Genomic DNA, 12399 nt, shown 5'->3' on the forward strand with positions numbered 1-12399 from the left:
CTCCTGCGTTGTCCCTCAACCCTCCCAAGCATGATGTCCCTCTCCAAGGACCCGTCCCTCCTGGCAACATGATGTACATATTTCCATTTATTTCTATGATCTGATTACCTTGGGGTACATTCCTAGTCGTGGAATATAAATCATATAGGAATAGGGTCCTTTGGGATTTTGAGGTCAGCTTTTTGAGGAAACATCAAGCTGACATCCATAGTCATTGCACCATTTTCCACTCCCCCAGCAGTGTATATGAGTTCCAATGTCTCCACATCTTTGCCAACATTCATTGTTTGCTGTTCCATTAAATTTTGCTACTTCTGTTAGAGTGAGATAGTATCTCATTATTGTATTGATTTACATCTCTCTTATTGTTAGAGATTTTGAATGCTTTCTCATGTGTTTGTTAGTTATCTGAATGTCCTTTAACTGTAATTATAAGACTTTTTCCTGAAATATGCTTGCCAAATGTTTCATCCCAGCTTATAGGCTTTCTTTTAACTGTACTGGAGAAAGTTTTTTATTCATACAGGGATTTGACTTTAACAAGCTCCCATTCTTTGATTTTAACTTCTACTGGTTTTACATTTTGTGCAATGTTTACAAGTCTATTTATGTCAAGGATAGGACTTCTAAATTTGTCCTCATTTTATCTCTTATGATCTTTATGGACTAGGCAAATATGTCCTCTATCACTGCCCCTATTCACTATTGTATTGGAAGTTCTCGTAACACCAAAAAAGGAAGAGAAGGAAATGAGGCATCCAAATTGGCAAAGAGGTGATGAATTATCATTATATGCAGATTACATGATAGTAATGTATATGTAGAAAACCCTAAAAACTCAACAACAGCAATAACAAAAACAACCCCCCCCAAAAAAAACCTGTCAGACTTAGTAGGCCACTTTATCAAAGTGACAGTTTACAACACCAACATACAAAAATTAGTTAGATTTCTCTTGAGTAACAAAGAAAGCACAGAAGAAGAAACTAGGAAAGCAATACCATTTACAACAACCAATCCCAAGATGAAATACTTTCAGAATAAACCTCAATAGAGACACAAAAAGTTATTCACAAGGAAAAATGCAAAATACTACTTTAAAAAACAATAAGAGACCTAACTAAATGTAAAACGTGATAAAAATACCGAACATTGTGAAAATGGCAATCCTATTAAAAACAATCTACAGATTCAACATGATCCCAAAACAGGCAATAAATTTACTCTTGAAAGAGACAGAAAAGGCAATTTCTAGTATAATTTGGAAAAGAAAGTGGAAAGAATAAAGTTTTTTTGAAAACCAAAAATGAAGGAAGGGACATTTCACTCCCTGATCTGAAAACCTACTACTCAGCTGTAATAATAACAAAATGGTACTGAAACAATAACCTATCTACTTCTGGTCAAATGGTATTTATTTGATAAAGAAATGAAACCCATTAAATGGGCAAACTGCAGCTTCTTTAACAAGTGGTGCAGGAGAAATTGAACATCTACCTTCAGACAAAGGAAACAGAATCCATATCCTCCCATACACAAGGAAACAACTCAAAAGGATCAGAGACCAAGGTTAAAACCGTGAATACAATACTCTAAAGTTCCCCTTTGATGTTGGAATAAACTCTAACCATTTACTAAGTTTGTCACTTATCTAATTCTCTATCTTCATTTTCCAACCCTTGTGCCAGTCTCTCCATCTAACTTGAAAGCATATAAGATGACAATGTCATTGAAAAATATAAATTATAGCAAGAAACTAGTTTCAATGATGGTTATCCTTAACATACACTAGAGCTTTCTTTTCCTCCTGAAATGCTTTTCCAGGTTTTCACTTACTGGCTCTGTTTCCTAATGTCCCACTCAAAATCACCTTTAAAGTGATGATTCTTTCTATCTTTTCTTCTCTATTTTCTCTGTCCTGTTGTTGTTTATAGTTGCTATCGGGTACGACTCATAGTGACTCTTTGGGCACCAGATCTAAACCCCATCCTATTCCGCACCATCCTCAAACTTCCTGACACAGCCCATTGTGGCAGCCAATGTGTGAATCCACTGGTTGAGAGTCTTCCTCTCCTTAACATACTCTTCACCCTTCCAAGCATCATGTCCCTTTCCAACGAATAGCCCCTCCTAGCAACATACCTGAAATATGAGAGCTTTAACGTCCTTATACTACAATGATGTGAGATATTTTTTCATGTGTACATTTTCTTGTTTATTATGCTTCTCTTTCCATATCACCGTGATTTGGGTTTTTTACACTCTTGTTTAGCTCTCTGTAGACAGAACTTGACACCATTTGTAAAAAATATTTGATGAGCAAATAAATATATGCTGAATGAATAAATGAAACATACAATTTCTACATATTAAGATATACTTTTAAAAAGCAATGGCATTCGTTCAGATGCACAAATTAGAAATAAATTTAAGCATTTTTTCTCTATATTTTTTAGTACTCTTCCTCCCAAGCTCACCACCCGTTTCTATATTTTATATTCTTTCATATACTTTGGACATGTTGGCAGGAGGTGCCAGTCCTTGGAAAATGATATCATGCTGGGAAGGGTGGAGGGTCAGCAAAAGAGAGAAAGACCTTCAAGAAGGTGGATGTACATAGTAACAAGGCTTGAGCCTGGCAGAAATCATGAGATTGGCACAGGATAGAGCAAGGTCTACCTGTTGCTTACACGGTCATTATAGTGGTTGTTGACTCAATGTTTCATAATAATTACATACTCTCTATACCATTATCATTTCTTTTTATTATTTTTATTGTTAAACTATTTCTTATTATTGCAATTGTCTTCCAGTCACTTTCATACTTTAACTTTCTAGATTATAATCCTGTGTATAAATTTGCTAGACTGAATAGTTCCTAAAGGAAATCATTTGAATTGCAAAAACAGCCTCTTTAAAGTTTTCATTGGGCACGCATGCCTCTCAGTAGCACTCAAAATCTACAACTCCTCTTATATAATTTGTACATTTCACGTTCCTCCCTTATTTCATTTGTGTACCAAGTGTTTCAATTAATTTTACTTTGCTTCTAACAAACTCTGTGGTTTTTAACATTTTGAATTGTAGCCTTTCCTTAGCCTAAAATATCATCTTCATTAATATACTTATCTGTAAATATCATATCTGACTATCTGTGTTCATCTATATCATGCCAGATCTAGTTAATGTGTAACCTCTTTCATGTAAACTTCTCTGGCTTCAGTAGCAGTTATTTTGCTGGCGTTTGTAGTTTACTTAATATGAAATAGTAAGCATCTTCTTACAGAGGATATGATCACTCATTCACTCATTGTTGTAGAGTCAGACCAAATCCTAACTGACCTTGCAGCAGGTTTTTTTGAGGCAATAAACACATTGGAAGATATTATTTATCTTCCTCTCACTGAGCTACTGTTGGATTCAAACCATCATAGAGGCTCAGGCTCTGGGTTAACAGAATTATTCTAAATGGACTATGTGCTACAAGAGTTCCCTTAAGGTGATAGTCATATCTAAAAGTAGTTTTCCTAGTACCTACTACCTTCTATGGTAGTATCTGCACTTCTTAGAATTTAATCATGAGGACTAGCCTTTTGATTATACAATATATTGGTAATATTTTTATTAAATATTTATTAACACTTATTTGATGACTTGGTACTATAAAATATCAAGACTAGTCTTAAGTTTAAAATATTGAGACTAGTCTTTAATCTTAAGCTTGAAGAGGAATGAATACTACAACAGACGGTGGTGCGAGATACTTTTACATATGAATATCATATTAAGAGAACTCTGGTAGAATATCCCATATTGGGATTCTGTTGGCCTAGTGAGTAAGGAGTTCCTATGCTCATTGAAACTTAAGTGGTTCACATCCACCAGCCATTCCATGAGAGAGTAATCTCATCCTGTATCATTTATAGCTTCTGAAAATTCACTGGACAGTCAGCTATGAATTTGTTTCAATTTGATAGAAATTAACAACACAATAACAACGTATCTGTAATAATCTAGAGGGTCCACTAAACATTTTACTTTTAAAAGTATACTTCTTCTTTCTACCTTTGAACATGCCAGTCTCCTAGTTCCTCAGAATATTTTTTCTTCTTATTCTACCTGATCTTATTCTCACACCTCTATGTTCTCCATAAAGTCCTCTTCAACTGTTGCCAATCACATTTATTTCCAACTCTTTGTGAAGAGTATAAATTTAGCATCTATTCCAACAATATGGTATCAAGTTGTCTACCAGAAGCATGAATTCTTGTTGTTCTTGAGAATATCTTTCATGTGTCATTAAATTTTTACTTATTTATCGTCCATATCTAATGTAATAGTGAAATTTATCTAACATGACCCCCCCAATTACTGATTTAATGTGATTTTGCATCATTGACTAAATTTCATCAACAGAGTACTCTTGTATTTGAGAAGGGTCATTCTAATTTATCCTGTACTATTATACAACAAATAAAAGATTTTTAGAGTTCCTTGTATAACCAATCTTTCAAGAAAATAACAAATTAAATTTTCTGTTTTTATTAATTGTCATCAATAATTATAATTTTTTCCAGGTCCTCGTGGACCCCCAGGTGAAAAAGGAGATAGAGGTCTCACAGGACAAATTGGCCCACCAGGCGCACCTGGTTCGAGGGGTATGTATTAGTAACGGATTGAAGAAAAAGACAAAGATAGTATGCATTTGTGTGCATGTATAGGTGAAAATAGCTAGTGTGTGTGTGTGTGTGTGTGTGTGTGTATCTGGAAGCAGGAGCGGCATCCACTTCTTAAACAACATGCCTCTGGAAACTATGAACTTTGATAAATGTCAATAGTTATAGAGGAGCTTCATAGGGTCACTATGAGTTGTGCTCAACTTGAAGGCAATCAGCAATAAAAAAATATATGTCATTATATATATGTGTGGGTTTGGACAACATTAAATATTTTTGTGGTCTAACTAGACAACATTTAACAGCTGGTAAATTAGACTAGTGCTGTTATATTTGGAGAAATAGTCTTCCACTTTGCACATCACTCTTTGTCAATGTGCTGGGTTTGCTATGATGCTGAGTCTTGTGCCATGAGAATATCAAATACCATAATTGTTTTCCATTGTGGACAGTGTTTGGTGGAGCTTCCAGTTGCAAAACAGGTTGGGAAGCAGGAGTGGCACTGCCTTCCTAAACCGCATGCCTCTGGAAACTGTGAACTTGGAGAAACCGATAGCTATGAAAAGACATTAGGTCCATAGAGTCACTATGAGTGGACCTCGACTCAAGGGCAATCAACAACAGCAACAATCATTGTTTTGTTTGCAATACTAAAAACCAACTCGTGATGTTTAAACAAACATAAATGTTTTAACTATAGTCATCACATAGAGTTTTGCGTAACATTAGAGGTATCATTCATGTCATAGATTACATAGCAGCATATAGTCCACCTACCTAGGGAATTTTAGGGGCCTAGGAATAAGGAGCTATATATATATACCTCCAATCCAAAGCTTTGTGGTTCAAATCCAGTAGCTTCTCTGCAGGAGAAAGATAAGCAATCTCTACTCAAGCAATTTACAGCTTCTGAAAGCCTGTTGGAGAGTTAATTATTAAATGAATCTGTACATAACAACAATATAGGCAAATAGCTTTAGATTACATCCAAAGAAGAATAGAAAAATCTCCTTGTCACAGAATATAGTGTTATAGTATCTCATTTTTAAAATACGAAGAAAATTATTAGTATAAATTAAAGGTAAATTTAGTTCTATTTCATATATAGTCATTGGAATATACGTGGTTAAACCAATGAAGTCTAAATGTGAATGCTGGATAGAATACATATGAATTTTACCTTTGCTGTCAGCCTTTCTATATTTTACTCAGAGCAAAATTGCTTCATGGTATTTTTCTCCATGTTATAAACTTGAAAGCAATATTTTAAAAGAAAATAATAAAAGACACAGAAAAGGAGACCATAAACTTTCTTTACTCTTAAAATAATAAAGAAGACAATACCAGTAGCATAATTGTTATGCTACTCCCGGCTGACATCAAACACTCCCCTTACTCTTTGAAAGTGGAGTGCATATTTCATGGCCTAAGAAGAACTAGAAAGGCTCATGCTGACCTCTCCCCACAAAAAGTCCCATTTTTCATGGGCTATACCTTTTCCCCCCTTTATAGCATTTTGTTTATATAAAATGTTTTCTTTTCAAATCAATAAATTGATCACCTGACGTTACATCTGAAGAACATTTTTTTAAATAAAAAAACTAAAAAAAAAAAAACAACTTAATTTGACACCTCCTTGACCTTTACATCATTGTTCTAAGAGAGTTAATATATGACATTTACACTGAAAAAAGAAACACACAGAATACACACATCACAAATCTCTTGAGTGGATGTACCTTTGAACATATCGTCAGGTAAAAATTTGTATTCGGAAAAGTCTTAAAAAAGAATTACAGGGGAAGTAAATTGAACTTAGATTATCTAGGGGTCATTTGGTTTAGGACACTTGAGCACATGTTTTCCAGTTACTACTCATCAGTCTTACTGGAGTATTTCCTGTTAAGTTGTTGTGTTCTATTCCATTCTGTGCTGAATTGTAGCTTTGCTGACACAGTAGTTAAGCACTCAGCTGGTAACCCAAAGGTCATGGGTCTGTTTCCACGAAGATTACAACCTTGGAAATCCTATGGGCAGTTCTATCTGTCCTATAGGGTCCCTATGAGTTGTAATTGACTAAATCTATACAGAGATTTTTAATGGGTTATATGCGATATATTGTTGGTACTGCAATTGAGAAAAAAATAAAGTATAAATTATGGAACAAACACAAAAGTACGAAACTCATTGCTATTTATTCAATTGTATCTCATGGAGACTCCACATATAACAGAATAGAAATAACGAAAGTTTAGAGAAACTTTGAAGTTTTCATTCATTCATTTTGGCACATTTTCCTCCCTAGCCCCCCACCTCCATTAGCTTAAAAAAATCATTCATTGTTGCATGAAAGAGTAGAAATATTTTACAGAGCTTTTTGGCTATAATTTTTATGGGAGCAAACCATTCATAGGATAAAAAGTCACAGTAATTCTCCTTTATTAATCTTATTGAATTCTCACCTATACGTCCAATTGGCCTCACTAATCTCATAGTAACAAAATAAACCTCATGTAAACTTACACTATAGTATGGAAATATGAGAAACTTAAGTGTCTGTCCTAGTAGAACTAAATAATAACTACTTCAAATATATTAACTATTAGCTATGTGCTATATGCAATATCTCAAAATAATACAGCAAAAACTCCTTTTAGAATGTTCTTTCCCTAAAAGATGAGCAGAGCCTAAGACCTAGCATCTTTCCCTTGAAAAATATTCACTGAACACTTTCTTGTGCCTGGAACTCTACAAGACACTGCAGAATATGCACAGAGACAGAGTACTGCCAAATACAGGCTTACAATATAATAAGTAATTACAGAAGTGCTGTGATCACTGTGAACTAGGGTGTTAGGTGAGGCCCTCCATTGAGATTCCTTTGGAACCTCTTCAACCCAAATAGGAACATATCTGTAGGTGATCTAAGGAACTTTCTCTGCCAAGTAGGAGATCAATAAGGGGATCAGCTGACCTAGAGGCACAGGAAGTACTGTGTCCTATGGCTGCAAAACTTTCATTATGTTAGTTTTTCATAATTAATGACTACAAACTTGGTGGCTTAACAGCAACAGAAATTCATTCTCTCACAGTTCTAGAATCCTGCAGTTCAAAATAAAAATGTTGGCAACTCTATACCATGCTTTCACAAATAGCTTCAGAGAAAATCCTTCTTTATCTTTTCCATACATTTAAATCCATACATTTCTCTGTCCCATTCAACTTACTACTACTACATTCTTTTTGCTCAGAAAGACCTCTTCTTCAACAAGTGGCAAAACAAACAAAAACAAAGACAGTGTTCCCTAAAGTTATATCTGGCTAGAGAAAATTGCTGTCTTTAAGATTCTGTTCTTGCCTTGAAATGAGTTTCATCTGGAGGCAGCAAACAATGTCAAAAACAGATTGCTATTTTTCTTTCTTTATGAATCCAAAAATATCATTATTAGCTATGCATACATAATTTTTTTCATTTTTTAAAAATTTTAATAATTTTAATGAACATTTACAGAGACTTTGGAATTTTATTCATTCATTGCTGTACTTCTCTCCCTGACCAGCCCTCCTCACCCCCCATCCCAGTTCGCTCCTCTCTTTGAAAAGTAAAAGAAAACCTCCCTCCCTGGCACGCAATCCCCCGCACCCCTCCCACCACCCCAAGTACATTCCACTATGCAACCTTAATTGTGGACTCTTGTGATAACCATAAGACCCTATCATATATCGCGTTTAAATTATTCATCATCAACAGCATACATACACCAATTTTTTTTTAAAAAATTCTAATGTGGCACAAAAGGTTAGTCAAGTAATTATTGATATCATTTATAATCAACACCTGACACTTAACCAGGATTTTTAGTGTTCCATTCGCTATTTATTCATTATGCATCGTACTTAATGGCACCTAACAACATGTACTATTCACAAATTTTCCATTTATAATGGAAGTACAAGTGATAGCATTTATTTTGCCTGATTTATCAGGAGGTTAAGTGACTTTCCAAGGACAGTCAGTAGTTGGTAGGTAGCAGAGCCAGTATTTTAATCCAAACAGTATAACTTCAGAGTTCATGCTCGTAGTCAACATGCTAGACTATAGAAAGAAGATCGGACTGAGAGCTGAGACTTGGGCTATGTAAAGAATTAGCCAACAACCTTTATAGTAGTGATATATTCTCCTCAGTCTTCTGTTATTGTGTCTGAAAAATAATTGATTTATGTAGCATGATGGCTAAGATTATTCCATGATTGAGAGTCTATTCCATGATTAAGAGTCTAAGGAATATTCTTGCTATGGTAAACAAGTTAGTAGCAGAAGTTGGACCTTTCTTTATGACTCAGATAGTTATACAAAATTATGACTTCAATGACTCAGAGAACCTGGCCTCCTACAATGAAATCCAACACTGATGCTTATAATAAAAAAAATCTACATTTTCAAATATTAATATAAGTCATTAAGTTCTATGTATCATATAAAAGTTCATTTAATTGTTTTTCTGTATTGATTAGAAGTCTAATAATTAACTAAATTCTATGAACACATGCATTAGTAATGTGATTATTTATTCAGCAATATGTAACATGTTTCAGAAAATATTCGGAGTGTTACCACAATGTACTCAAAGATCCATGATCAGAGAGGCCATTTCTAATCCCATAGAATTCCATTCCATACACATTTACAAATTGAGAGAGAATTGCCAGAAGTTCAAACTGGTTTTAGAAGAGGATGTGGCACCAGGGATATCATTATTGATTTCAAATGGATCTGGACTAAAATCAGAGAATACCAGAAGAATGTCTGCTTGTGTTTTGTTAACTATGCAAAGATATTTGACTGTGTGGATCATAGTGAACTTTGGCTACCATTGAGAAGAATGGGAATCCTAGAACAATTAATTGTTCTCATGCAAAACCTGTATCTAGACAAAGAAGCTGTCATCCAAAGTGAACAAGGGAATATTACATGGCTAAAAACTGGGAAAGGTGTGTGTCAGAGTTGTATGCTTTATCTATACCTATTCAATCTGTACATTGAGCAAGTTATTTGAGAAGCTGAATTCTGTAAAAAAAATGTGGCATCAAGATCATGGTGTGTTATAGAGATGGCACAATCTTGCTTGTGGAATGTTAAGAGGACTTGAAATGCTTGCTGCAGAAGATCAAAGACTACAGTCTTCAAAATGGATTACAGTCTTCAATATGGATTGTGTCTTAGTCTCATGAAAACAAAAATCCTTATCCCTGGATTTAGAAACAACACCATGATAGATGGAAAAAAACATTGAAACTGTCAAAATTTTATCTTACTTGGATCCGTAATCAACACTCTTGGTACCAGCATTCAGGAGAGCAGGTGACTACTGTATGGGAACATCAGCTATCAGGGACCTCTCCAAATTCCCGAGGACTAATGATGTCTGTTTGTAGGGTTTTTGAAGGCCAGTTGTTTCAAAAGTGGAGGTCAATCTTTCTTTCTACTCTGTCTTAATCTAGAAGCTCTGTTACAACCTCTGGGACGTTGGGTGACCCTTCTGGTACCTGAGACACAGGTAGTACAGATTCTGGCATTAGAACATTCTATAAGCTACACTAGTACAGCAGATTGACAGATATGAGTCGTAAATAGAAGGAAATAATAATTCCCAAGCCTATGCATAGCAAGCAATTGAGAAAACCCTGGCATGGATTAGGCTCTTAGAGTCCTTAGTCTCTATACTGACTTTAATATACTAAAGAGGTCCCTGACAGTAGATTTTCCTAGTACAACTTGTCCTTTGATTTTCTGACCACTGATGTCAAGAGTATTGTGGATCTGAGCAAGATAAAATTGTTATTAACCTCAATCTTTTCTCCATCAATCATGATACTGCCAATGTATTACAGAGATGCAAAGTAAAACAAAAATGAGGTATCATGTCAGTCCAGCAACAATGGCAAAATTCAACAGGATAGCAAACAACACTGCTTATTAAAATATAAAGTGGTATATCCACTATGAAAAGCAGTTTGACATTTCCTCAAAAAGTTAAAACCAGAAGTACCATGTGTTCCAGCTATTCTGCTATGGGAATATATCTTAAAAAGATAAAAACTTTGATGGAAAGAGATAAATGCACATCCATGTTTACTGTAACATTACTCACAACAGGAAAGAGAGGAAAACAGTTCAAGTGCCTATCCACAAATGAATGAATAGAGAAACTGTGGCACTTTCTCAGAATGGAGTATTATGTGGCATTGAAAAACAATTAACAACTTGTGAATCACTGCACAACATGGATGGGTCTAGAGGACAGTTTGCTGAGTGCAGTAAGTCAGTCACAGAAGGACAAAAATACTGTATAAGAGCTCTTATACAGATTTGGATTTGACCTAGTATTTTAAGTGTCATTTGATCCTGAGAGGCCATGCTTTCAGTCAAATACTCTTCTAAGTAGTGTAACCCTAGTCTGTCAATTTGCTGTACAGAGAGGTATAACTTATGGTGGCTATGATGGCAAACACTGACACTGATGTGTCAAATGAGATAATGGTTACCCATAGTGGACAGTGTTTGGTGGAGCTCCAAGAATAAAAGAGGCTTGAAAACAGGAGTAGCATCCACTTCCAAAATAGCTTGCCTCTGGAAACTCTATGAATTTAGATAAACGAGGAATGTGATATGTGTTCAGGACTTTCGTTCATAGGATTGCTATGAGTCGTCTATGACTTAACGACACTTAACAGCAACAATACAAGTCAAAGCTATAAAGAACAGGGCAATAAGCAAATCATTGCATTCAATATGCAAAAGTGAATAGGGTAAGACGTGCTTGTTGTAGCAGATCAAGGACTACAGCCTTCAGTAAAGATTATATTTCAGCATAAAAAAAAGGTTAAATATGCAAGGATTGTTCAACAAAAGAAAAATAATCAATGTAATTAACTACATTGACAAAGAAATAACAAGAATCATATGATCTTAGCAATTGATGCAGAGAAGGCATTTAACAAAATCCAACACTCCTTCCTGATAAAGATACTCGGCAAATTTGAAACAGAAGGGAATTTCCTCAACATAATGAAAATGCAAAACAAAGAGCCAATATCATTCTCAGCAGAGAAAGACTGAAATCATTTTCCTTGTAAACAGGGACCAGACAAGGATGCCCACTGTCACCACTTCTTTCACATATTGTATTGGAAATGCTTGCTGGGGCAAAATGACAAGAGAGGGAAATAAAAGGCATCCAGATCGGCAAAGAGATGGTTAAACTGTTATTATATACAGATGTTAAGATAGTGTACACAGAAAACCCAAAAGACTCAACAACAACAATAAAACAAACAAACAAACAAACAAAACCCTGTTAGAGTTAATAGGCCAATTTAGTACAGTGACAAGATATATTAATGTCAATATCCAAAAATCAAAAGGGTTCCTCTCTAGTAACAAAGAGAACCCAGAGAAGGAAATCAAGAAAGCAATACCATTTACAATAGCCAACGACAAATTAAGATATTTAGAGGGAACTTAACTAGAGAAACAAAAGACCTATACAAAAAAAAAAAAAGTAAAAAAAAATTACAGAGCATTTCTGCAAGACACAATAAAAACCTAAAGAAATGGAAAAATGTGCCCTAAAGAAATGGAAAAATGGAACCTGTTCATGGATAGGAAGATTCAATATTGTGAAAACGAAAATCCTACAAAAAGCAATGTGAAAGCAGGCTG

The 12399-nt window shown here is 34.9% G+C and overlaps 1 protein-coding gene across 1 annotated transcript in view; it reads left to right on the forward strand.

Annotated features, from left to right (window-relative positions):
* MSR1 (macrophage scavenger receptor 1) overlaps nt 1-12399 on the forward strand; it is a 137911-nt gene that overhangs the window by 37560 nt on the left and 87952 nt on the right. Inside the window, exon 5 of the mRNA XM_006893569.1 lies at nt 4578-4658. Coding sequence (XP_006893631.1) covers nt 4578-4658 — 81 coding nt within the window. The remainder of the gene's footprint in view (nt 1-4577; nt 4659-12399) is intronic.

The sequence above is a fragment of the Elephantulus edwardii genome, unplaced genomic scaffold (genome assembly GCF_000299155.1).
Source record: "Elephantulus edwardii isolate Elephantulus edwardi_28Jun2011 unplaced genomic scaffold, EleEdw1.0 scaffold00128, whole genome shotgun sequence".
NCBI lineage: Eukaryota > Metazoa > Chordata > Mammalia > Macroscelidea > Macroscelididae > Elephantulus > Elephantulus edwardii.